Source organism: Plectropomus leopardus, chromosome 11, assembly GCF_026936395.1.
Source record: "Plectropomus leopardus strain MGB_pleo_1.0 chromosome 11, ASM2693639v1, whole genome shotgun sequence".
NCBI lineage: Eukaryota > Metazoa > Chordata > Actinopteri > Perciformes > Serranidae > Plectropomus > Plectropomus leopardus.
The window spans coordinates 19,018,822-19,045,341 of NC_142186.1; the positions used below are offsets into that span (position 1 = coordinate 19,018,822).

The following is a 26,520-nucleotide window of genomic DNA, read 5'->3' on the forward strand; positions in this document are numbered from 1 at the left end:
TCTCTCACATAAAGGCTAAATATTTGAAAATAATGATTAGGCATTTGAAAAATTCACATTATTTTACTTGAAAATATAAACAATTACAACAAAATATTGCATAAACTACTACATATTCATGCGTAATAAAAAGATGACGCAAAATAGGACTCACAATGGAAATATGAAGACCTGACAGAAAACTTGACTCCCTGCAGTGATGAAAGTAGCCGCCTCTTTGAGCACAACACAGATGTGACAATACAGTCCCAGTATGAGCAGAGGCCGTCCCTCTCCAGGTTTCTTTTCTTAATCTGTCACATCTCAGATTCAGTCAGAGTCCCCCTGCTCCACTCCTACCGCTCCCACCGCTCCAGCCAACTCGTCCTCACTGCCTCTGAGACGATCCCCTGGACACACAAACATTCACGGTCAAGGTCTTTTTCAGGTTGAGTGCACCGCTGACACTATGTAACAAAGCATGTCTGTTGTCCCATCAACATACAGTACACTCCGCAGGCAGGCTGCAGAGTAACTTGCAACACAGAGAAAAATACAGTAATAGCTAATACAGTCCACAGCCATATTTTCATTGACATCAAAATGTAGTTATGATGCTGTCTGAAATGGTGTGACTTGTGTCTTTATGTTTACATGCCATTACAAACTAACATATCAAACAGTTTACTGCTTGTTAAAATCTGTACTTTCGATTTGACACGTGAGAACAAGGGGAAAACCTTCACATTTGAACCTGTTTTGTGTTCTTCACCAGAGCTCATGCCTATTTTTAGAATGTGGATCACACATCAGTGGAGGAATCGCACCATTGATGTTATCAGATGGCTCCAATCCTCTGCGGAGTCTGGAAACCACAAAGCAATTAGCCTGATAATTCTCACCTAGCTCCGACATGCTTGTCACTGTGGTGTCAGGACGATTCAGCGATAAAACACAAGATGTGAAACGGGAAATACTAACGGATGAGCTCGGCGATGGCTCTCTGTGTTCTCCTCTCCAACTTCTCCAGTTTCTTTGCCACATCCCGCTTTAGATCCCTGTATCCAGAATCACAACAAAACAGACAATGACATCAACAAATGATCTTAAATGAAGATTTTATGCGCCATACAGGTTGGGAAATTATTTTCAAAAAAGTCTTACCAATCTGGTTTTCTTGGGGCGAGGTTGGCCAAATCCTGAGGAATGAAAACAGCTGAATATGGCAACTACAACAACTCTACAACAAACAAAAATCACATTTAGACAGAGAGGAGTACTCACCACTTCTTCAATGATGGGCTCTGGATTTGCTGCCTCTAACTGGTCTTTTACTTTATCCTCCACTGCAAACACAGAATATTTAACATCAGTCATAAATCACATGTGATAATAGCAGCAGGAGTCTGTGTGACTCAAGAAGCATGTGACATGACCTTCCTGGATACAATATAAACACAGTAGGATATTACCAGCACTCAACAGCAAGACAACATCAAAATAATCAGTGTTGTTAATAATTACAAGTTATTTTAAAAGATTTTGCACATAACCATATGAAAATATACAAGTGCAGCTCAACAGTTGGTTGAGCAATAGACAGAAATATTTTGGTAATTGTTTAAGTCATTTTTCTTGTTAAAATATTTTATGGTTCCAGCTTCTCTAATACAAGGACCTGCTGCTTTTTTAAAAATTAGTTTGATTTATTACATTTAATTTTTCGGCATTAAGTACTTTTACTTTTAATACTAAAATACATTTTCCTGATTCTACTTACACACTTTTACTTAACACAGTATTACAAATGTTTTGTCACTGCTAGGTTTTTGATTTTCCTGTAACACCAGTACTAAACACTCTTCTGCTTCTGCTTAAGTTCTTTTCTTTACAGCCTTTCTGGTGGCACCTCTCCAATTATGTGGCATGTACCAGAGTGTTTGCACACCTGCCCTTGTATTGTTTTAGGGGTCGTTAACTATGCAAATAGGCTACTGTCTATCAAGCTGGATTCATCATTCAGCACACCTGGGTAAGAGCAGATTTAGAGGGTTATGAACATTTGGGCATTTGGAGCTAACTTGACAGAAAAGTAGGGGAAAGTATGGAAGAAATCTGATAAAATACTGCTGCATGAGGCCCACTGTTTTTTATAGCTTGTTTCAGAGTTGTCACCTGATGCAGGTTTGGCTTTGGGCACCTGCCTCTCCTTTAGCTCTTCATCCTCTGGAGTGTAATTCCTCAGCTTCAGCTCTCTGAGGACAGAAATCATGATGCATTACCAGTCAGCAATGTTGTCACTCTTTATCCCACACTATGAGGACCCACCAGGAGGTGGCAGTGTAGCCAAATATATTCCGCCAGAGCATAAAAGACCATCTGCAAACCCTACACAGCTGCACATCTAATGTCTAGAGGAGGTCGGGTATAATGTCCCTCTTTATTCCTATGAACACGTCTGATTACCATGTTCCACCTGCTCCTGGGCACAGACTTGCAGAGAGCAGCAAACAGCTGAGGAATGCTTTCCTTGATGTTGAATTACGCAGTCTTTCATCACATCCCTGCACATAGGAATTCTTGGCAAGCTTAGCTGACATCTCTGCAGATTACACAGAAAGTCCGGAGGCAGAGGTAAACTATTGTCTGACCAGGAAAGTTATCAGCTGCTGTAAGCTTAACAAGGATTTGTGATGAGACTCGAGAGGGTACACCCTGATACATTCATCACACCCCTGCTGCCAGCAGACAGACCGATGCCTTGTATGGGTATGGGCAGGAATGCTAGTCATGTTCTGCCTTTGGCTGACTGAGGGCCACTCTTAGTTCACACATCTCTCTTTGTGTCTCCTCAGTCTCTTCTGAAGAGGAATTTGTCGTTCTATCTCATCTCATCCTTAAACTGAATTCTCCTGCCGCTCATATTAAAGTCATTATGAAGAAATTATATAATGTGTTTTGTGTTTCTTTTAACATTTTCTTGCATTTATTTGACATGATCAAAGTCTCCTGAGTATTATAAATATGACATGAATCATAACATGAATGCTAAACAGAGGAAAACTACATCAAAGGTTGTTGAGAAAGTCCTAAAAAATGATTTAGAGATTACAAGGTCCAGATGCCCTGACAGCAAAGCACACCAGTTTTTTTTAGCTTGGAGTTTCCAGAAGTCATCTGTCCAAGACTAAATGCAGGATATTGTTTATTTCTCCTGTTATGTTGGGCTTTTTAACACGGGTGTGTATGGGCATTTACTTTGTAGCAAACTCAAGTGGCCACTTGAGCAACTGCAGTTTTAGGCATTTCTGTCTTGGCTTCTTTTTCATTCCCTAAGTTGCTTGCTATGAAGAGCAAAACTACTACATGCTTGCCATTATTCCATCTTTTATACAATATTGATAGTACAGATGGGAAGACAGAGACTGAAAAATGTTCCAGCAAGAGCAGGACAAAAACAACAGGACACACTGTAGATTAATTGTGTACATTTTCTGACTTCATAGTTTGACATCCTCCTTTTTTTTTAACCGTCTCTTAGTTTGATGCGTCCGAGCCTCTAAAGTGTGTTTACACATTTCCACTTCAAGCACACTGTGGCATCAAAGAGAGCCAGTGATAAATTCAGAGCACAGAGCTGAGTGTGGCTCTCTCAGTGTTTAGAGTGAACTTTGGCTGAGGACGAGGTGCAGCGGTGTTCACATTGTATTTACACAAATATCAAGCTACCTGCTCCATTCACCAGAGCAAAAATAACTCCAGACAACAATCAGCCTTTTCATCCGCACACAAGCCACAGAGATTGGTAAGTAATTAGTCATATCAACATTTTAGAGGCTTTTGAACATCCTTGAATCTATTTCCCTATTTGCAAGAACGTATGATTGAATCACCTTCTATCTTAGAGGCAAACAGCAGCCCTGTAACAAGAAAAGCTGCATGGTGAAGTTGGTGCCTTTTTGAAACAGGCTTGGAGGAATGTATGTTAACACACAGGGAGCTCAAAAAACTCTGTGGCCACGTTCTGCTGTTTTCTTTGGCATCATTCATTTGAGAGGCAATAACTTTAGAACAAACATGTTGATAGTTGTGTTCTGTCATGCCTGGGTTTGGCAACTTGATCTCCCATGAAATTTTAATACCAATTAGAAGATGCATTACACTCACACCCTGCTACAAATATGTGTCTTGACTGAGCAAAGCACAGATTAAAAAAAAGCCCAGAGTACATTCAATACTGAACTTTTCTCCCCACTGACAAATGTCCAAGTTAAGCATTTCAACTCTGCAGCTATTTTCATCCTTGTGAGAGAGATCTGTCCTGTTGGACCGGAGGAAATACAGCGACACTCCCTCACTACAGTCATTAAATATAAACAATGGAAAAAAGGTCCTGTAGGACAGGAAAGATGGCTGCTCCTTCCTACCACGAACACACAAAGTTAAGTAAGCTGCAGGATATTTGAGCAGCTAATAGCACGAGGCTGTGATCCAGCCCAGTGTAAACACTGCATCTCATGACCTGCACTGAGACATGCACTGTGTTACAACAAGATGGTGTTCAGATAAAGGGCAGATAAATGCTCTGATGTGTACTTCTTTATCAGTTTTAGTTCCGTTTGCGTAGCTTAAATAAAAACAGCTAGAGGGGCAAGCATTAGTATTTTTAATGTGAAGAAATCATGATGTTTTTCAGAAACTATGAGTTAAAAACAAAAACAAGCAAATAGCAGCCATTTTTGTGCGCTGTGTAATGAACCAACCTGTGCTTTCCTTCAGTAGTCTCCTCTAGTGAAGCTTTTTTGTTCTCTGGCTCCCCGTCTTCCTGCTCACGCCCCTGTTAAAATATCATTAGGCCATCATTAAAATGACTAAACTAACCACACATAAATGGGGAAACAAATGATGAAATAGGCAAGCAGAAATACAAAAATACAAAAAAAAAAAAAAAAAACAAGTGAAAAGTGATAACAAAGGATTTCTAACCACTCCCATCTTCCATTTTCCTGAGGAGGCTTCCTGTCCACCTGCTAGAACAATTCAGGGGACTGACTCATTCTTGAAGTGCAGTACAAAAGGAAAACAACCACCAGCTTCAGGAATGTCCACAGCCATTTCTCCAACACTGCTAGTCAAGCTAATATGCCTCTTCTAAACATAAACTGAGTGAAACACATTCTCGTTTAACTGCCAAAACAGTGGCCTGCACATTGAACAGGGTTTCCTGTTTCATTTCCAGAACTGGAAGATTGTCATAGCAGAGCAGCATAACTTTGTAATGTCTAAATGGTTCGACACAGACAGCAAGTCTACTGAGGAATCACTGAAACTCTGCTCTCAGTCCTGTATAATAAATAGGTCAAGAGCAAAGGTGTGTGTTAATCTGAAAGTTTGATTATACAGTAATCACGGGTAATATTAGCCCAGCATACAACGTCATCTGATAAGATTAAAACACACTTTAAATGTTACTGATCAGTGCGTGGTAGTTTCCATTGTTTTCTCTTCTGCCTATTGACGGAGGCTCCTCAACCTTCCACCTTGAGTCTCTTCATAATTGCACACCAGGGCTGTGTACTCGTAAAATCTGGTGATATGAAACTTATCACGATATAGACGTTATAATTCAATATATTGTAATATACTGCGATACTGTAAGAGAGATGATATATTGGGATTTTTAAAATTTTAATTTTAGGAACTAGCGGTTCCCCCTTTAAGATTCTGCCTCTCATTACGATACAAAATGACCCACTGGTGCAAATCGTTGCATGTCAACTTGTATTTAAAAATTAATACAGTGTGCAAAAGAATCAATACTCTACCTCAAAACATGACATAAGGATACTCAGGTGTATGGATATTTTCCTACAAACCTACTGCATACAGTGTCCAGTTTACGACTGTGTGGAATGAGAGGCTCTTTCTTTTGTGTTGATTGTTGGTTGAATTAAGCTTCATTGTTTCAACAATCCTCCTCCGTCAGTAATTCAGTGATTTGTTAAAAGTAAATGGTTGTGAGAAATGTTGACCGCAGTGATGATGATTATTTTTCTCTCAGGACACAAACAGATAGAATCAGACTTGATTCATTCACACTGTGGCACTGGTGCAAAACTTATCATCTCTTCCATGATTTACTCTAATAAGTGAAACTATTTATTCAGCTTTAAAAATATTGTAGATGGTTGAAAGGTTGACAATTTTACACAATATGTTTGTGAAAGAAGTTTAGACACTGCCTATCAACTTTCTCTGATTATTTTTTATTAATTTCCCAATTTCCACATTTAAAAAATGTCTCTCTGCGTTGCATTATATTCCAAGACCTTTATGAGCAGTGCAGGGTTGGACATAAGCACCAGCCACCAGTCAAATGCTGGCAAAATATGCAAGTGGCTCCAAGATATTTTTGAACCCTCTAGCCAAGGTGGTAGGTGGACCGAAAAAGTTAATATCCAACCCTGTACCAGCGGCAGCTCTGTTAATAAATACAGGTAATGCTTCAGTTCTACTTTTACCAGTCAGTCTTCAATCACAAGATCGGATTTGTGGATATACATCAAATCAGGTGTCTTGTTGAGATGCAAGTCTGAACATGTGACTTCTGTTTGATTATAGTGTTTCACAAAGGATGTATAAGCTAACTAATCGTGTTACTTTACTATAACTGACATGTAACGTTATACTAAGGTAAAAAATGACTAAACTTCCGACTGTACAAAACAGAGGGACATTTTATTAACTTGCCTGTTAATTAAAAGTAGAACTGACGCATCAGCTGTATTTATTAACAGGGCTGCCGCTGAGAAAAAATATACAAACAAGTTAGGTACGAAAAATAGCTGCACGGGAAAATCCGATAGATTATATCTAGAAAACACACAGGGGAAAAAATATTATCGAATTTACCTAAGTCTGAATTTAATATCTAAATTAACGAAACAAACCCACGATCAAACTGCTTTGCTAACCACATGAATATGCTAACGTTAGCTACAAGTTAACTCGGCTAATGTTACTTCACTAACAAACTGAAGCGCTTTCTACCGGCTTTGTTACATTTATCAGAAAACAGACAACACTAAATGGGATACTTACATGAAGCTGTTTATCTCTTAGTGCTTTTAGCCTTTCTTTTCTCTTCAGGGCCTGCTCCTGCAGTGAACCAACATTTCGCTCCATGTTTACATCTACACGCCGCTCAATGCTCTCTGACATCCATTGACGGTCCAGACAGACTAAGGAACAACGATCGCCGAGCACATCGATTGCAGTGGTCATGTGCTATTGTTGTGTTTTGTTGACTACATTTTCGAAAATAACGTGTGGGGTTTATTAGATTTAAAGCATGTATAATTAAAGTAAGGATAATGAGCCATTTTAAACATTTTAAACACAAACCGAATTATGTTGGGGTGTTAAATGTAGGCTATTGGCACATGGAGAATAGGCCTACTTTAATTGATTTAACTTCCAGTACCTTAAATGCTAGTTCTTATGAACTATTAGCAGTCCTATACATTAAGGGAAATATACATAGGACACTGGCACACTGTCCTGCCTGTTGATGGTCACACTGTCATTTCATGGTTAGGAATGTAGGCCATCTCCATGGTAATACAGCTGCCTCGAGCTTCACTGTGCCCAACCTACTGATCAACAAGTGTATGACAACACAGACCAGGTTATGTTAAAGGTGCTAACAAGGTTAAAATATCATAACACTGATCAATCAATAAATTATCCATTTGTAATAGTGGTCCTTCAAGAATAATAAACTTCTGATACCTGTGTAGTCTACTGTAGCAGATAGGAAAAAAGTTGTCTACACTGTAAACTATCCACTTGGTACAGCAGGTACACCACTTGTCTAGAGAAAAAAATGCATTTTCACTGTGTTATTAGTTTACGATTTTAAGCAACAGACACTTACAAGGTGTTTTACACACAAAACATGCTTAAAATATTTTAAAAAGACATACAAATAACTCTTAAAATATGATGCTTTATGTTAGAGAGAAATCACCCAACAGCAACATAGTTGGTCCCATAAGTATGATTCCTCTTGCAAGAACTCTTTTTTTTTTTTTTTTTTTTTGGCTTTTTGTGCTTCATCATATCACAATAGGTTTTTTCTATTGCCAGACCAATGTTGACATCACCAGGACCATTTTAAACATCAATACTTTTTTTTTTTTTTAAATTGTTTTAAAGTTGATGCATTTTCAAAAAATAAAACAAAGGCAAACCCCTTTTAAAGGGGGGATGAAAGGAGTTCTGAAAACAAGCACAATTATTTTGTCAATTATTTCCACTGCATGTAATTCCAGACTTTTACTGGAGTTACAGTTGAATATATCCCTGTATTTTACTTTGAGTAGACTTTGGACCAGTTGCAGGCTATTAATGTAGGTCCCTCAGTGTTTACAGGACTTTTGATTAATAGTCCTTATCAGGAAGCTGGTAAAATTAAGTGCAATTACTGTTTATTACAGCTCACTATGCACCAGGAACTATCATGAGGAGCCTTGTTGTTAGAGTCTTAAGTTCAGGTGTGTGTGTGTGTGTGTGTGTGTGTTTGTATGTCCCTTTATGTTATCACTACTGAATATTGCTTGCTGTGCAAAGTCCCAGCTTCACCTTCAGTCTATAGAATTTGCAAAACAAAGTCATTTTATTGAGAAACCTATGGTTGTTAGCACATGTGTGGTCATATAATCCACATAACCTGCCCAAATGCTGCACAATTTTATTTCAATATCAATATAAATATTTTATTTTTTCTTTCTGTCTTTTTTGATGATTGGCCTATATAAATAGGCCTTTGTTGTGTTAATGCACGTTGCCATACTTCAGCTTTCCTTTGTCAGTTAGTTAGAGCAGCCCTGGAGGGGGCTCGGCTGTGTGTTTATGTGTGTGTGTCTTTAAGAATACCAGCCTACCTGTGAGCATATGATCTACAGTCAACTCTTCACTGTATGTCTTGCCTTGTTAATAGTCAGACACTAGTTGCTGGTAATGTGCTGCTGCTCAGCACACATTAACACAGGAGCGTCCACCTCTGCTGGCTGAGTCCACATGGACAGCAGCACAGTCATTTCTCGGTCTTGATCGGGTGGCATCTGTCGCTTCCGTGGGAACTCTCCCCAATAGGAATCATACAGCAACAAGCTCGCTCTAAATGCGGACATGGGTGTTCCTCCTGACATGCATTTCCACGCATTTTTGCCCCTGGTTTTGTAATTTCGACAGCGACACTCTCACCGTCATCTTCTAATGCAATGCCGCTCTGGTAACTTTGCGCGTCGACACGGAGAGCACTTTTGCGTGGATTATTGTGCCCGGTGGATTTGCAGGAATGGTTCACAGGAGCGTGCCGCGTATTCCTGCCTTTAGGAAACAACTTCAAACAGCCCTGGCTTTGACCATGCTCACCACTTTGATGATTTATTAAAAAAAGGGAGATATGAGCAACCACAAAGGCGGCGGGATGGCATCGAAGGAAAGGCTGTACGAGCTGTGGATGTTATATTACACAAAGGTGAGTGCAAGTGCGGAAGACCTGACGGTGACACCTGTTGCAGCAGGTCCTCTGCCTGAAGTTTAAAGCCCGATAAACACACGATCATAGTGTGTGTGTGTGTGTGTGTGTGTGTGTGTGTGTAAGATCTGTACCGAAGTCACGCTGTGTATCTCTGTCGTTTGCTGTGAAACGGTTACATGAGGAAGTCGTTTATTTTTGCCTGTTTGTTCAGCAGCTGCTTATTTACCAAGTGGCGCAGGCTGCCCTGTGCATACTAGTAGTAGTAGAAGTAGTAAATCATGTTTTACCATATAACTGTAACACTGAGGGAATTGGGTTATTGATAGCAGTTAGTGATGATGATATTTAACCCACTTATGAAGTGTATTTGATCTTGTACCTGCGATGCAGGTGTCACCGAGGCTACTTCCTGTTCCTGTTCCTCCGTGTCTCTCTTCCTCTGTTAAATATTTAAACCATAAAAGGGATTGTTATTTTTATTTGCCTGTTTCATTTTTAAGCAAAATACTCCCACTGATCATCAGAAACATATGATTTTAAACTCGGTGCCAGCAGCACAATGCCTTAGGGCAGAGTGATATGAAGAAAATAAAAAATCATGATAATATTGTAGGTAAGGTTGGCCATTGGTGCTTTCTTAAATATTTTTACACAATGAGATTTTACCATTTCAGAAAATATTGCTGTTTCATAAGTCTCCCTTTTGAAAATAACTAAAATAAAGGGGCGATTATCCACCCAGTCACATTTTCTTTTCAATATTGTATGCCTGCAATGTACACAGTATTAAAATCGTCAACTTTAATATCATGCTAAATCATAAAACCAGCATACCACTGCAACACTGCTAAGTGGGTAAAGTCAGATAATAGAACAGAATCAACAGTCTGATAAGTTTATAAAATTCCTTTACTGTGATGCAGCCTTTAAAACCAAAAAAAGACAACACAATATTACAATTTTCAAAACCTCAGACAATATCTAGTCTCATATCATGATATCGATATAATATTGACACATTGCCGTCCACTCTATTGTTCAAATATTATATAAGGAACAGTATTGGTGTGAAAGCTAATTTGGTAACATCTCAAATTGTGTGTCAAATTGTTTAGTGTGGTATTTTAGTCTCAGATGTTCCCCCCTGTGGGTGTGACTGCAGCTCATTCCTTAAGGCACAACATCTCTGCAATACCAATGAAAACAAATTAATAGTGCGAGGATGTTGCACAGGCTTTCATGTCATGTCTCCTCTTGAAGCAGAAAAGACAGTTTGGTTGTGAATAAATTACATATTACTATTTAATGTGTTTGCAATCTGCTTCCATGCCCGAGGACAGAGAGTTTGCATGCACTGTATGTTCACTGTGGGGCACAAAGACTGCTCTCTCATTATCACTGTGGATCTAAAGGGCAGGTTTCTTGAAAGGGATAAAGGCATATCATAGACAAGGACATTTTTGTATTACATATCTCGATTGAATGTCACTTTAATAAAGGGACTAATCCAAACCTAGGAAGTTAGGCACATGCTCAAAACAGGACAGAAGTCGAGACTGGAATAACTGCAAAAAATAAAATACTTCAAGTCCATCAGTCACACACCTCCTGCAGCATTTACTATCAAAGTAGTGATTGTGGTCACTAGAGTAGGCAAATCCGAGAGGAAATGTGTTTCTAATCCGTCCTGTTACTTTTCCTCTGGCCTTCTGCTGCATGTGCAACTTTCCTGGTTATGCCAGCAAGTTGTGGGCACTGCCACAAATAATCCATTGCTCGAGTCACTGGTGTGTGTGCATGTGTGTGTGTCTCTCTCTCTCTCTGTGTGTGTGTGTGTGTGTGTGTGTTGCCATTGAATCTGACTGTGACAGCTGTCTAGCATCTCTGTGTGCAAGACCACTCCTTTATTCAGATGCCTTTTGGCTCTCAGCTACTTCTCATCAGTTATCCTCAAGGCTAAAGGAACATTTATTATAGACCTCTCTCTTTTTTACCACCAGAGAATGACACACAGCTATCAGAGCTGTCTTGTAAGTTTTGCATGTGTGCAAAAGGCCTGCCCTTATTGACAAGCCGTGATGAAGGATTTAATTGAGGCCAGTATTTAACGCCACCACCTTATGTGACTCACAGGGACACAATAGGCTGCGGAAAGGCAGCAGAACCACTTCAGAGAACAATCACCTGCCTCTCCTATAGAAATCAACTTGATGTTTTTGTTGTCCGCCTGTTCAGTCAAGTTGACACAGACCATATCTTTTTTTAACTTGACACATCCCATCTGCGACTCACAGCAGGCCTTGTTTTACGATTAACCACACATCAAGGAAAGTTTTGACTACTGAAAATGAAACAGGACAAGACATGTAAGCTCTGTTTAAGAGGCTTTTTGTTGGTGCTGCAAACAAGCTTTTACTTATAGTGGCAATATAGTGACACTCTGAGTCACAACAAACACACCCAGGCAGCTGTCTTTACACCCGATCTGACTTAAAGTCTGTAAATATTTCAGCTTGCGTGTCTCTGTTGATGAAAGGTTTTTTCCCAGACATATTCATACATTTGAATCAGATGTTTTTCAAGGTTTTTCTGCATTTATCAGCCTCTGTTTCTGAGCGAAATCCCAACAGCATCAGTGCATGTTTGCTCAAGTATTCAGCAAACTCATATTAGATTGTGAAACTTCACTGTATATAAAAAAGCTGCGATGAAGCCCAGCAGTTGATTCAAAATGTTTCAGTACATGCAGTATCTCAGCTATCGCTCTGTATTTGCAATAAAAAAGCAAAACGTGCTGAGGCTTGTCGGTGATAAAGGAGCTAAGCTTCCTTCGATTGTGCAAGAAATCACATAACACACCCTTTGTGAGATTTTCCGATCAGCTGAAGTTCAGGACTGAAAAGCTATTGTGATATAGAAGTGTCTTGTACTAAAGTTGGCCCAAAATGAGACATTTTCTTTATAAATGACCAGAATAACAGGAAACATAATTGATTATTTGCTATAGTGGAGACAGCAGTGCATGGATACATTATATCACCAGAGACAAACACTTACGTCATCACATCCATCTATAAACATCTGTATTGGCATTGTAAACACACAATGTTGCATCACCAAATGCCTCTCTGTTATCAGGTTTGTACAGTTTTTAGTGTGTTGACAGCATATTAGGCAAAACGATGCTTGGTGCACATCAAGACTCTCATACAAAGAGCAGAACATGCCTCTTTCATCTGCTGGATTTTAAAACCAGCTCACTGGCACAAATTCAGAGCTCTGTATCTCTGATCTGACAATGCTTTTCAGACCATGCCTGACAGGTATGGACATACACGGAAGAGTGCGATCTAATCACAGAGGGGTAACTTGACTTGTCAGATCGTGTCTGATGAAAACCAGGAGGTATTGTTTTTGGAGGTACTCTAGAATTTTCCCTTAGTCAGACATCAGAATAAATGTATCGATCCCCAGGGGGAAATTGTGGTTTGTTACAGTTGCTCTGATGCCAGCATAGAGAAGTATAGCAAGTCAAAAATATGTACAAGCACAAGTATGTGAAAAAATAAAAATACAGTAATAGTAATCAATTAGTACAATATGTAAATATTTAAATATTAAAAAATAAAGCATGCATGATTTGCTCAGAAAGTGTGTAAAGATATAAATGTAAAGAAATACAGTACCAGCACTAATATATGAATATTTAAATTACAATATGGATAATGTGCTGAGTATGTTAAGTGTGTAAAATATAAAAAGTGTGTACAATATAAAACTGTGCCTCATGCTACAATACCATAAATAAAACTAGTTTGTAAATGACCCTTAAAAAGGTAAATAAGATTAAACTAAAGTTGAATTTACTCCCTGTTACCTCTTAATTTGAAAGTCCCATTTCCTGTTGGGTGGAAACAGGTTGCACGAACGTCTGAGGAAATGGAGGAAAACACCGAAATGTCTCTTCAGAAATTTCTAAATGTTGCTTAAATAAGCGCCAGGATGAAGTGAGAGCAAGGTATGCTGTGGTTTTATATTTTTTCATATGTTTTGGGGTATATGTTATTAACTGACATTGTGGTAAATTAATAAGATTGAAGTGTATCGCTCGAGGACCGCGGTTTTTAGCCACAGCGCCACCCACCGAATTGGACAACCAACGATTGCATTTTGTCATTAAAGAAGAAGATGGACATCAAATAAGTGAGTACTGGCAGTGAATTAAGTTTTATTTGTATGACGTTATAAACAAGTCCGTTGTATTAAACTAGACAGGAAAGTTAACGTCGACTTGACGAAGTGTGCAATACGTTTGCCTAACGTTAGCTCAGTATAATAAGCTAACGACCGTTTGCTGCAACAGCGTTAGCCTGTTGCTTTAGCTAACTGTTTAATATCGCTACATGGACATTTCGGGGAAGACTCTCATTAGGCCTGTAGCCATATTGTGTCAGTTTCACTATCAACAGGTGGGGTTAATTATACAGCTGGCTGTGGTCACTCATAATTAACACCACCTGTGTATACTGGCTACTGACAATTGTCCTCGTCTTTCACTTTAAAATTCCTTTAAAATAATGTGAAAAAATATTTTAAAATTATAATATCATATAAAAGGAATTAAAAGTGTTAAAGTGTTTTATACTTAATTACCATTATTATGAACACAGCTGATTCTTTATGATTAATTAGCTACTATGTTATTGCAACAATTCTTTTACACATTATTTTAAAGGAATTTTAACATGTTGAGGTCTAATTGTGATTTTAGCCCAATAATTTCTTTAACGTGTGTGTTGTGAAATCATAGTGTAATTTGGCAAGCCCAACTAGGTGTCTTATTTTAATTGTTGACTTAAGGACTACTGTAATTAATTCTAGCCAACTTCAAAGAATGATAAAAGCATGTTGATATGATCCGTGTCTGTTAACTGAGGTAGCCTGTAGTCGCTTGTTTAATGCTCTTTGGTTTACCATTTTTATGTAATTTAAACAATCTTCAACTGCGCCAGCTGCCTCTTTACCCCACAATACATGTTCCCAGGTAGTGTCGAGGCATTTTGACATAGTTAATATATAATTTTTGATGAGACATTTGGCTTTTTTTTCACAGGTATTAAATACAGCACTGTAACTTATTCTGCAGACCTACTCTAAATATAATTACATGATTAATTCTGCCACGTTAATGTATAGCCCATATGAAGTGATTTCAGAGACACAAACTAAGCTTAATCCTTAATCTCTCTTTCTCTCTCTCAGGAGTCGTTGAGGCCCAATGGACTTGAGATTGGAGGATTGGAGATCATTTACTAGACTTATAACTTCTGTTGTTTTCTTGAATCTGTTTGTTCCTCAGTATTGTTAAATGTTTCTATAATTGCTTAATTTTGCTTATTGTTTTTGATATGTTTGCAATAAATATCCTTAATATGCCCCTGGAGTCAACCTTGTGTCTTGTCTTTTTCTAACTTTTGAAATATCTGGTTAAGATCTAGTCAAGTCAATTTTGTTTGGGCCTATGTCACACCAAATCATAACAGAAGTCTCGGTTGGCAGTCCAAGTCTTGGCAATCAAGGTAGATTGCAAGGCAAAGTAGTATTCGGATGGAATAAGTCTTTAAAACCATAAGTGTCTGGAAGAAAGTAGTATTTGGGTGAAACCAACTTTGAAAACTTTTTTTTAATGAATCAAAGTATTATTTGGGTGGAATCAACCTTTACAGTTATACATAATGAGTCACAAAGTATTATTTTGGTGGAATAAGCCTTCAAAACTATGAACAAAATGTATTTGGATGCATTGCTGTCTTGTTCTCACCTTTGTAATAATTCAAGTTGGTGGGTGGCGCTGTGGCAAAAAACTGCGTTCCTAGAACTGCAGTCCTGAAAGTGCAGCCTTCGCTACTGCAGGAATGTAGTATTGAAAATAGCTACTGACAGACATCGGTAACTTTAACATCACCTCCCTACAACCTACGAACGACCTATAAAATAGTCAGTTCTCTATTTATTGTTTAGTTGTAGTTCAATAAAGTATGATTTCTTAAATATACCGATGCAGGTTAATTTTTTCAAAAAGCTTTACATCTCAACATGCAGCATTCAACCAGGACTGAAACAATTGGCCAGTTAATTAATTACTCATTTTACAGAAAATGAATTAATATTTTGACAGTCTAATTATCATTTAAGCAAAACAATCCCTACTTCTGGCATCTTAGCTGTGACAATATGTAAAAGTAATTTGATCATTTGTTTTGAACTGAAATCAGACAAAAGACATAAACCTGGACTGCTTGGAAGATTTTCTACCATTTTTAAGGAAACAAGTAAGCAGGAAATGGAAATTAGCAATGCAGTGAGAATGCCTTATTGTATACTGAGCTCATGTGGACAACACAGTGTCTCCTGCCTTGAGATAACTGACCCAAGAGGTGCAGAGGTAAACTACAGATGATTCTGGATGAAAGTTAGAAACGAATAAGCATCTTTGCCAACAGTCTAGCTGCAGTATGATGTCAGGCTGGCAGAGAAAATAGTGTGTGATTATCCTGTGATCATTAGCTTAAGAGACTGTTAGAGGGACTAATTAAAGCCTGTAGCGGTAGCAATGGACCACAGTGACAACCCAACTGCCACCCAGCCACACAGCTGTGAAACAGCCTTGTCTGCTTGCTCTTGAAGAAAGAACAGGTCACACTTCCTGGCTTTTGTCGCCACGCTGTCAGTCACCTACTATGTCTTTGTCTCAGTCAGTAATCATGCTATGATTCACGTCAATGTGAGAGATGCAACAACAACAGCCACCCCCGCAGCTGGCTATGAGCGTCCTATGAGCCCTGTGATTAAATTCCCTCGTGAGCCTCGATCTCCCCTGTTTACCAACAGAGAGGCCAACCAGGAAAATCAAAGTGCTCTTTGCTTTCACTTGTGCAGGAAGCTGAAGCAGAATGCCAAGCAGCAGAGAGCAGCACAGCTGCTTGGCCATGTGCAGAAAAACTGAGATAAACGACACAGTTTATTGGGGTTGGTACCTCATGGTTGGTTGGTAACATCTATTCTAATAGTGTCTTTATCAAACAAATCCTTGAGCTATTGCCCTGGGCAGTGCTGAGGGGAAAGAGGTTGAATGCAATGGATGTGTATTTCTTATTTCTGATCAATAGTAATTTTGTAAGGGATGATTTTTAGGTCAAGGATGCAGATATAAAGCAGGGCTCTACCAGGTGTCGTAATGTATTTCCCCTGCTTTTACTTCTTATCAGAAAACCAGATTCCACTTCCTATCTGTGATCTCATTTTCTATTATATGCTAAAAAGCTACCTGTTGCAGTTACACCCTGCAGCTCCAATGTAACTAAACAACACGCCAAAGCATCTGCGCTCGACAGGGAATTTAAAAAAATGATACTTCCTTTCCCATAAAACTAGAAAGCAGTTCCATTTAGTCATCCTCGGCATTAAAATGAAGGCTGTCATATCGTAGTGTTGTAAATTCCACCAACGTCACTTAATTAAACCCTATTATTGTGTGTCCTTGAACATTGTAAGTTCCAGTAGACAGAATTATATTTGATGACGAATCCTGTGCAGGGTATCATCATTAACAACACTGGATGATTAAGTGTCATAAAAAAAATCTGTTATGATCCTGAGTGATGTTAGCAATGATTTAGCCATTCAGCTACAAAATATTTTATTGGAAAGTAATACAGAGCTGTAGGAGTGTTGCAAATATGTCTTGCCGTCCTTGCCTCTCCTAATCAAGTCTCAAATACCTGACTGTCCACATGTTGGAGGTACAAAACAATAGGTTACCTGATTAGCTTTCCTGTTTTCACAGAGTACATGCAGATATTTTATGCAGTGTGATTTACATCATTTCGTTAGTATTTTTTCAATAGATTGCTAAATCAAGATTTTGTGTCTAATGGTTACAGTGACATGATATGGGTATGAACCAAGCTATCTCTAACTGAAAATACAGTATTCTTAATATGATGACACATTCTTTGTTTCAGCTTGTCACATTTTAGTTGGGGTGTAAGGAAATATCAATGAAGAGGAGCATTGGGTTATTATGTTTTGTGACACTATACCGATTTTCAAAAACTCTGTATCAATTTTTAATTGTTTACAACTAAAAGTTTGGCACAAACTTCCACTTTGACTCAGTGACGAACAGTTAGATTTTGGTGGTCAGAGGTAAAGGTCACTGTGACCTTGTCTACCCAATAACACCTTGAGGGAGGTTCCTTAAATTTGGCACAAATGTTCAAAGATACACTGATTTGAATTTTGTCGTCATTGGTCACAAGGTTACTGTGACCTCACAAACATGTTTTTAGCCAAAACTCAAGAATTAATTCGCTAATTCTGTCAACATTCACACAAATATCTACGATGACATTTTCAGTTCAAAAGGTCAAAGGTCAACTTCACTGTGACATCATAATGTTCTGCAAAAACACTTTTCTGGCCATTTCTCATCATCATATCTCAGGGACAGAAGGGAGACATTTGGTCAGATACTATTGGTGACACTAATCTTGAGAGATTTGTGCTGCCATGTTGAAGATGTGTGTGAAGCATCCATGATTTCACAGACATGGATGTTAACTGCAATCTGATTGGTTCTCAGAGGTATACAACTGCAAGGGTCTGTAATTCTAGTTTTTTAATACATATGGTGATGGTTTGTTCTGTATACTACAAGTTTTATAAAATTAGGTATAAAAAATTGCAGTAAATCCCCTTGCTTCCAGTATATATTGCAATATATTGAATTGTAACAGCTGTATCATGACACATATTGTATCACCAGATTATTGCCAATACACAACCCTACATTTTAGTCTGTGTGCTTTTATGCAGTGGCTCAGTCAGTGACATAATCCAAAAGAAAAAGTTGAATTCTAGTGCTTTTCCTGCAACATCTTTTTGTCGTGTTAAATTTAGAAAGTGAAAATGCAGAACTAGTGCTTCATTGTTGTGGGAAGATTAAAAAAAAAAATATCAAGGCCTCCCTCATATCTGCTCACAACTGTAGCAGAAGAGGTAAAATAGGAAGGGGTTTAACGAGGAGGCAGAGTTTCAAGGAAGTAAGCTTCGGTTAAAGTGACATGTCATTTCCTGGTTACTCATTTCGCATTTGGAGGACCAGAAAGCAGAGTCAGACGCTGGTCCTGGTTTAGGAGCGGTGTGTGCAGCTTGTGAGCTGCTCTTTGGATACTACACTGAAGGCTCACCTGAGACTGGGTTCGCAAGAACCTGGCACCCTGCTCAGCCACATACAATGAGAGATGGACTGGCTCATAAGTCAATGCCAGTTGGTAATGTACATTTAACATTAATGAAGTACTAGAAAAACTGTGGTAGTTTCCAGAGTTAACTACATTAGATTTCCTCTTTGCTAGAGGAACTGTGACAATTAGCTACACATTACATGGTGAGCTATAGTACAGTCTGTATGTTGAAGCTTTGTGTGTGGAGTTTTTGTCATGGTGCAGCTTTTGAAGTACATGAACTGCAGCACACAGCACATTGCTTATGTTTGACCTATTTGCCTGTTGGCTAAGGGGAAGTACCTGATTTATTATTGTACCATGTGCTGTTTGTTGTACTTTATGTTATTTGTGTACAATGAGTCAGTCTGTCTGAAACAACTCATGTCTCCCCTTACGCTGCCTACTCTACAGAGGCTGCGTCAAACAACATGCGCAGCAGCTTTGTGCATACTCAGCTAATCAAACTGTTCAGGATGTTCCATCACACAGTACATTTCTAGACAAGGGACATTTCTAGAAGTGCTGTGTTTTTGTGATTTTATTTCGAAACACAGGGTTCCCACAAGTAGCGTTTAAATTGTCAGGACTTAAATGTGGCCATATGGCTTTATATAAAATGTGCAAAAAAAGATAAGATTAAAGTTGTTTCTCTTGTGACCCGTTTGCGCTATTTGGTCTATGTGAGACTGGCGAGAGGAGGGAAGAGTGGCAGGATATGTTGCAGTGCAGAGGCTGATCACAGCTGTGATAACCACTGTTTGTATGTAAACATCCTCACACAATTAAAACCATCCTAAATGCTACTATAAGGACACAGGAATGCCTTGTTAAAAACAATGATATGTGCACAGTAAGGAGTTGTTATTGTATGTTGGCCACTGTGTACAGAGTTGACTGAATGTTTTGAACTTATGACATAAAAGAAAGGAACATTTAGTTTCTTTCACCTCCGTGTTTTGAAAAGGGAAAGAATTGGCTCATGTGTTCCTCTCTGTGAGTTACATCTCTTTGCAACATCCTGTTACAAAAACAGGTCATAAGGTTTAGTGTTTTCAGCCACAATGTGTCACAGTTTAAAGCTTGTCAATTTTAGAGTAGCAGCACAGCAAGTGAGCACAAGCAAACAACATATTCCATTGATGCGTCTTGTGTAACCGTACACATTTTTCACATACACTATTATTTACTATCACTGCATGCTGCATAGGGCTGGAGGCGTGAAGGCCACTTTCTTGCCTCATATGTTCTTCCCTCCCTCCTGCAGAAAGACGTGGGCTATCTGCAGCAGTGGCTGGAGGCGTTTGTGGCGTCCTTTGAGAGGCTCATCGATGTGCAGTCACTGGAGCCTCGAAGGTGAGTTGTAACAGTTATTTACAAACTACACAGCCAGAAGCTCCCACTTATTTGTATCCCCCAAAGCAGGATGAACTCTGACCCTATGTAGAGACACTGTTTTGACATGTTTATGTTATGTATAAACACAGCCTCTAATAAAAATGCTCTTTGCTACTGCCTCCCATCCTTTCTCTTCCCACATCTTCACATCCTCCCACCTTCCAGGCTGGAGGAGTGCAGCTCCGAGGTGCCCTTGCTCCCCAGGGAGGTCCTGGTGTTCCTCAGCACTCAGCTATGGCAGAGTGCCGTGCACCTCTCCGACCCTGCAGAACCCAATGGCACCACCCCTCACCCCCTTCTCCTCATCAAGTTCTTTATCATCGTCTGCAGGTGAGGGCCCAGCCTGGTGTGTATACACTTCATCACCAGGATCATAAACATGCTACATAGTGGAACTATTATGATTATAAGCGTCGCAGGTCATTTATCATTTCTTTCCTAATATGTTGTAGTATTAGATATTAGTAATAATAATAGATATTAGGCTGTTTGACATATTTTCATGCAGAAAATAATATTTGGCCTTTTTAAAAAAGTTAAAAATGTACATGAGTTGATGTACAAAATTAGGTCATTTAGTTATAACAATAATAATATTAATAATAGCTTTTTTTATATATAGCACCTTTACTAAAAAAGCAAAATCAGATATGGTATACACAGAGGGCAATACAAGAACAGAAAGCCAAACAGTCCTACTGAACAAAAGTGAGATGAGTGGTAGAGTGGTAGAGTGAGGATATAATTACATCAAGGAGAAATAATGAAATATGCAGGACACAAAATGTCAATATAAATAAATACAAATAGACCAAAAACAACAGAAGCAATAAAACCAAAAATAAAAGGAAATAAAATATACATGAAATGCGCAAAATAAAATGAAAAGACATCACATAAAAGCAAGTCTGTAAAAATGGGTTTTAAGAGGTCATTTAAAAGATGTCACTGGCTGTGAATTTCACAGATTTTTCAATAATAAATCGTTATCAATAACAAAGGAGGTAATAAAGGGAACCAGATAAATTACAGTTTTTCAGCTTTTCCAGGTATTGCAACGCAGATTGTGCAAAACGCCTGTAACTCAGTGTCAGGAAGTGTGCTCTTTCATTCTGTGCATCCTTTTTTTTCTTTTTACCTAAGATGGCTTTATTGGCTAAAAATTAAGCATGTTTTCTTAACACTCAATTGCACAAATTTCTTTCTACTTCTAGGAATATGGAGAACATCGACCCAGACAAGACCCCTGGTTTTGTTTTCGAAACCATCAAGCTTTTGAATTTCTGTTTGGACCAGGTAAGCCCAATGTAAACAAGCAGGAGAAAGATTTTAGTGATTGATGATGGCACTTGGCTCCACTGCATGCTCAGTATATCTTGGTGTAAAGATTGTTTAGTGCCCTTTTTGCCAAACTATAACTAACTTTAGAAATGATGTGTCATACAGTACACTGTAAAAATCTGACAAGTTCATTTTGATAAAAAAAAAAAATAACTAGGAAACCAATTACGATTAGTAAGATCTAAGATAAACATGAATTAAGATTACTGGTCTTTACTTAACTTTACTTTGCAAGACAATTGGTCTCCAAGATTATTTCAAGTGAGATCAACTAGATTTTACAGTGAAGACAGTCAATCTATACGGTTTATAGCATGTAACATCCTCACACAAGAGTAACAGAACATTTTTTCTCTGAAAAGAGAAGTGGGTGTGTGTTTGAGCTTCTATTCATTGTACTGGAATGTGTTGTATTGCTAAAAGAACGTCAAAGACAGGTGTTTCTATGCTGAAGGCGAGTTACTGATGTAATGTATGTCCAAACTTTGATGATATACAGCTAAAGAAGGGACAAGGGGAGCAGTCGTCTCTGCAGACAGTTGTGCAGTATGGACTTTTGCTGTGTGAGAGTCTGTTTGACCCTTATCAGACGTGGAGGAGACGCCTGGCTGGGTGAGTGTGTGCTGCTTTACTCTGTGTGGGAGTTGGAATTTAGTCACACCAAGACCCAAAAATGTATGCATTCAATATCTTGCCCAACCTTTTGTGATGTTTAACACCCAGTCTTGTTGCCTCTAAGCTTTGAGGTCAAACCTCATTTGTGCCAGCAGTATAAGCAGCAGTCCTTTACCCACTGACTCGGCTTGATGTGAGTCAGTGCGGTGACTCGAGACTTTGTGTGTTGCAGGGAGGAGGTGAGCTTGCTGGAGAGGAACAAGTATAAGTTCTCCCCGCTGGCATTGCCAGAGGAGCTGTCTGCTCTCTTCCATGGTGAGACACTCCCTTTCGTCTGCTCAACCAACTCTGATCTGTCAGACCTCACATACCACAAGAATCAAACTGTTCCCACTGCTGCGTAAACACTGCTTAGATCTGTGTGACCTTTTCTCCAAATCTCCTAGTAAATCATTCCTTGCAATGTTGCTTATAATGGAAAATAACTGGTCAGTGTTGGGTTTTGGTTAAAAACTTTAATTATTCAGCATCTAATTATCAGGTTTCAATCACTAAAGTCCGAGCATTTCTAATTATAGAAGCCCATTTGATCAGCGAGCACTAATCTATAAGCCTTGTGGGAAATCTCAGCCTGGGCAAGTTTCCATATGTCCACATTTTAGAAAGATTAAACTGTAATAGCATGCGTTAATTAGAAATGTTAAGAGTTCATTGTGTAATACCTATCCAATAAGCACGACTTGGGCTTTTCTTTTTCACATAACTCTGAATGACGGAGATTAGATTCCAGTTTTTGTTGAGCCATTGTTCCTTGAATATTTATTATTCTTTTGTATACAAACAAAAATGTATACTGTATTTGACTGCTTTTTGAACAGCATTGTGATTAGATTTTCTCTATTGTGGTTTAGATGAGAGCTGGCCTGCAGGGGTGGAAAAAAAATCAGTTCTTAGATGCTTCATGATTCTATCTTGAAACATAATGTCCCAATGCAGAAAAGTCAATAAGTGGACAATTAAAACCCAATTCACTAAGCGACCTCTAGCTCACCTAGTTGAGTGTGTGCCTTGAGTACTTTGCTGTGACTTGGGTTTGATTTCAGCCTGCGGCCTTTTGCTAAAAATCATTCCCCTTCTCTTTCCCACCTTTCCTGTCAATCTACAGTTGTCCTATCAATAGACAAAAATGTCCAAAAAATAAACCTTAAAAAAGGCAAACAGAAACAGTCTTGACATTGTGATGTGTCACAATTTTGTAAGACTGAACAGTACATTCCTTGGATCGTGTGTGTCTTGTTTATGTCCCAAGCTTGGCTAACCTGGTGAGTTTTGGTGAGGATGACTCCACGTGAGCAATTGCAGAGAGAAAAAATAAATCATGTATAGAATAAAAAAATGTAGATGCATCAGGATGCATTGCTAATCTCTTTATATCACACAGTAGTCCTCCAAATCATAACTGAATCAAATTGTGAGTTGCATAGAGACTCCCACCTATGGTTTTGCATAACATGGTTTCTTTTATTGAATGCATGTTCACAGAAAGTCTCCAGGAAAGTGAGAAGATCCCTGAGCTCCTCACACTCAGATTTGTTCACCTTCAGGGTGCTGTCATCAGTGGAGGAAAGGTCTGTTCTCTTCATTATTGTGAATACCCCACACATGCAAATTAAAACTGATTACAGGAGAGTCACTTTGTCCATATTTTTTATTTTCCAGAAGAATGGCCTTCTCTCCATCACCCCTCACTCCGTTGAGGACCTGTTCTCCGTTCTGCGAGTCTGGTGCTGCTGGATCTCCTCTGAACCCAAGAGCACGGGGCTCCCACGGCTGACCCTGCAATGCCTGACTGCGATGATCCACCTCCTGCACTCCAGCAGCCCTGCAGAGCGGCAGGTGGAGATCAGGACAATACTGGAGGACTACTTCCAGCTCCTCAACTGGAACCGTCCGCTTAGCAATGAGCAGGAGGAAAGGCAGAGCTGGGAGGACAGCCTAATCTCCCTCCAGAGCCAAATGCTAAGTAAGAGCATGACCACTAAGTTCAGCTGAGCATGAAGCATATACATATTTTTTATCTCTCTATCAGCATGAAGGCCAAATAATCGATTTCTCCAGATCTGATGAACTCGTCCTTGTTGTCAATTTCAGCTGCTGTTCCTGAGATCCTGCAGTGCCCAGACAGACCTGTCCTGCAGGCTGTGTTCCTCAACAACAACTGCTTTGAACACATCCTCAGGCTCGTTCAGAACAGCAAGGTCAGACCCCCGTCCATCTAAAATGTGTCTGCTCTGTCAGCTCTTTGTATCTGTCCTTCTGTCAGTTGGTCTGTTTGTCAGTCTGTTCGCTTTCTTCTTCTTTATGTCATGTCTGTTTCCTTTTTTGTTTGCCTGGATGTCACATACTCTGTGAAACCATTTTTTGTGTACTCCATGTGAAGTATCAGGAAAATGTATACACTTACCTCCTGTGTTTCCCCACTACAACATGTGTCCTGCTGCAGCTGTAGAGAAAAAACAAACCTGTCTCCATTACCTCTCATAGATGACTTTTTGTCTAATTGTCTGTCTTTTTGTGTTGTGTGTGTGCCTGTGTGTGTATACCCTGCAGCTCTTTCAGAGCAACATGCGTAGCCCGGAGCGTGAGGTTGTGTGTGACCTCACTACATGTTTACTCACAGAGGTCGAGGTGGACCAGGTACTTCCCCCCTCTTGGTGTTGATATTGGTCTGTCAGCAGGAAACTCAGTTTTCTCTTCACTTGTTAACTGCTCTGAGCTATTTAAACAGGAAGCCTCGAGCAGGATGTCTGGCTTACACTCATTTGTAAATAAAGCAGGTAGCAGGGCTATATGTGATAATTGTTGTCTGGAATTCTGTTTTTCATGTGTGTACATCTATCCATCTGGAATATTCAGGTAGAGTTTACTGTCATTTTAGACTGCTTGAAACCAACTTGAAACACATTAAAGGACAAGCTGGCATTAGCTTGCATGTTAAAAAGTTATAGAGGACCTATTTTGTTAATGTATATCCTTGTTATCTCAATTTAAAAAAGTTTGGCCCTGTTGGAAATACCGTGAAAAGTGCCGCTTTCTGCCTCGTAGCTGCACGCGCATCTCTTTGATGACGTTGCTCAGAAACCCGTGAATAGAAAGAAGTATGGTAAATTAGTAGCCTATTTATGTTACATTCTCAGCTTAAATTAATAAACACATGCTTTAAGGTATGCTGCCAAGTGTAGAGTTTCTTTTGGACAGACAGGGATATCAACGTTTAGTCATCATATGCTAATGCTTAGTGAGCATATGATATTCAGACCTTTCATCTCCAGTCTCCAGATGCACCTGTAATCATTTCTACAGCAATGCCCTCAAGAATAAGGTGCATAGAAAAATCTGGCACTTTATGACGTCATACTATAGTAAAAGTTACAAAAAAAATGTTGAAAACAGAGTGTTCAAAATAGCCTGAGCCTGGGTTTTTGCTCAAAGGTTTTACTTCTACGTACATTTACCTTATTATTTGAAACTTTGGCCACATTAAATATGAACATACAACATTGTAACACTATGTATAAGACATATAATATGAAAAATCATAGGTCTCCATTAATAAATCATCAGTGGGAGGATTAATCTTTGCTTGTGTGGGAGTGTTTTTTATATATCACATTTGTAATCAGAGGCTGAATTCCCTGCTGACAGCACTAGGCAGGCAGAGCATGCTGTGTTTTTCATAGTGCATGAAATGGTCTTTTTTTTACAGCATGTTTTTCCTTCTTTCCCTCGTATTCTGGCTGTTCTGTCATGTGACCGGTTCTGCTTGAGTAAAAGACCTGACTTATGGCCTGGGGTTTTGATGTTGCCTAATTTCCACCAACAGTTACAGATTGCCTTAGACTTTTTCTTTATTTATTTTTGGTGATTGGCTTTGGGTTTTGCATGCTGGGGTCTATCAGTGATTAATAAAGAGGCAATTGTTTGGTGACTGGTACAGAAGTGCACTTACTTTGACCCAGTCTGCTCTAATAATTGTGGTGTGGAAAAAAAAAGAAATGTGCTGTACTTCCTCTTGCGCTTTAAAGATAGTCCTTCATTTGATGGGAGGTTTCCTCAGAGTTTGGTTTCTTTTTTGGTTCGAATGTTCACTTTTTGGTGACAGCTCATGATGATGTGGGTTTGTAGCTCTGCAAAGCCACACTCAACATAATTTTAACACAGTCGTTATTTTGATGTAGGTTTTGGAGAAAGGGCCTGACAGTATTACAGTCCACGCCTTAGGAGTCCTTACAGCAATAATGAGCAACTCACCCTCTGCTAAGGTAAGACCCTTTGCGAATCTCATTCTTATGT

General features: G+C 39.1%; 2 protein-coding genes and 1 long non-coding RNA gene across 6 annotated transcripts in view; 2 read left to right on the top strand and 1 right to left on the bottom strand.

The window, feature by feature from the left end:
* Nucleotides 1-43: 43 nt before the first annotated feature.
* On the bottom strand, nt 44-7,215 carry ccdc12 (coiled-coil domain containing 12). The gene is made up of 7 exons (XM_042490420.2): nt 7,081-7,215; nt 4,743-4,816; nt 2,155-2,234; nt 1,264-1,325; nt 1,144-1,178; nt 961-1,037; nt 44-389 (listed from the first exon to the last, which is right to left on the bottom strand). Exons 1-7 carry the CDS (start codon nt 7,198-7,200, stop codon nt 310-312), a joined length of 528 nt encoding a protein of 175 aa, XP_042346354.1. The 5' UTR covers nt 7,201-7,215; the 3' UTR covers nt 44-309.
* Nucleotides 7,216-8,939: 1,724 nt separating this feature from the next.
* The window catches only part of nbeal2 (neurobeachin-like 2), a 49,112-nt gene continuing 31,531 nt past the window's right edge, over nt 8,940-26,520 (top strand). For 2 of the 4 annotated variants that reach the window (XM_042490641.2, XM_088084192.1), the window contains exons 1-11: nt 8,940-9,523; nt 20,081-20,169; nt 20,377-20,541; nt 21,426-21,507; nt 22,052-22,164; nt 22,400-22,482; nt 23,710-23,795; nt 23,887-24,190; nt 24,319-24,425; nt 24,778-24,864; nt 26,406-26,489. In XM_042490641.2, the coding sequence (XP_042346575.2) occupies nt 9,449-9,523; nt 20,081-20,169; nt 20,377-20,541; nt 21,426-21,507; nt 22,052-22,164; nt 22,400-22,482; nt 23,710-23,795; nt 23,887-24,190; nt 24,319-24,425; nt 24,778-24,864; nt 26,406-26,489 (1,275 nt within the window). In that variant the 5' untranslated portion in view covers nt 8,940-9,448. Of the gene's footprint in view, nt 9,524-17,888; nt 18,862-20,080; nt 20,170-20,376; nt 20,542-21,425; nt 21,508-22,051; nt 22,165-22,399; nt 22,483-23,709; nt 23,796-23,886; nt 24,191-24,318; nt 24,426-24,777; nt 24,865-26,405; nt 26,490-26,520 lie in introns of those variants that run through there. The other 2 variants (XM_088084193.1, XM_088084195.1) reach the window with 2 other exon arrangements.
* On the top strand, nt 9,531-14,961 carry LOC148188245 (uncharacterized). The gene is made up of 2 exons (XR_015777903.1): nt 9,531-13,544; nt 13,620-14,961. It is a non-coding gene; the product is annotated as an uncharacterized LOC148188245 (long non-coding RNA).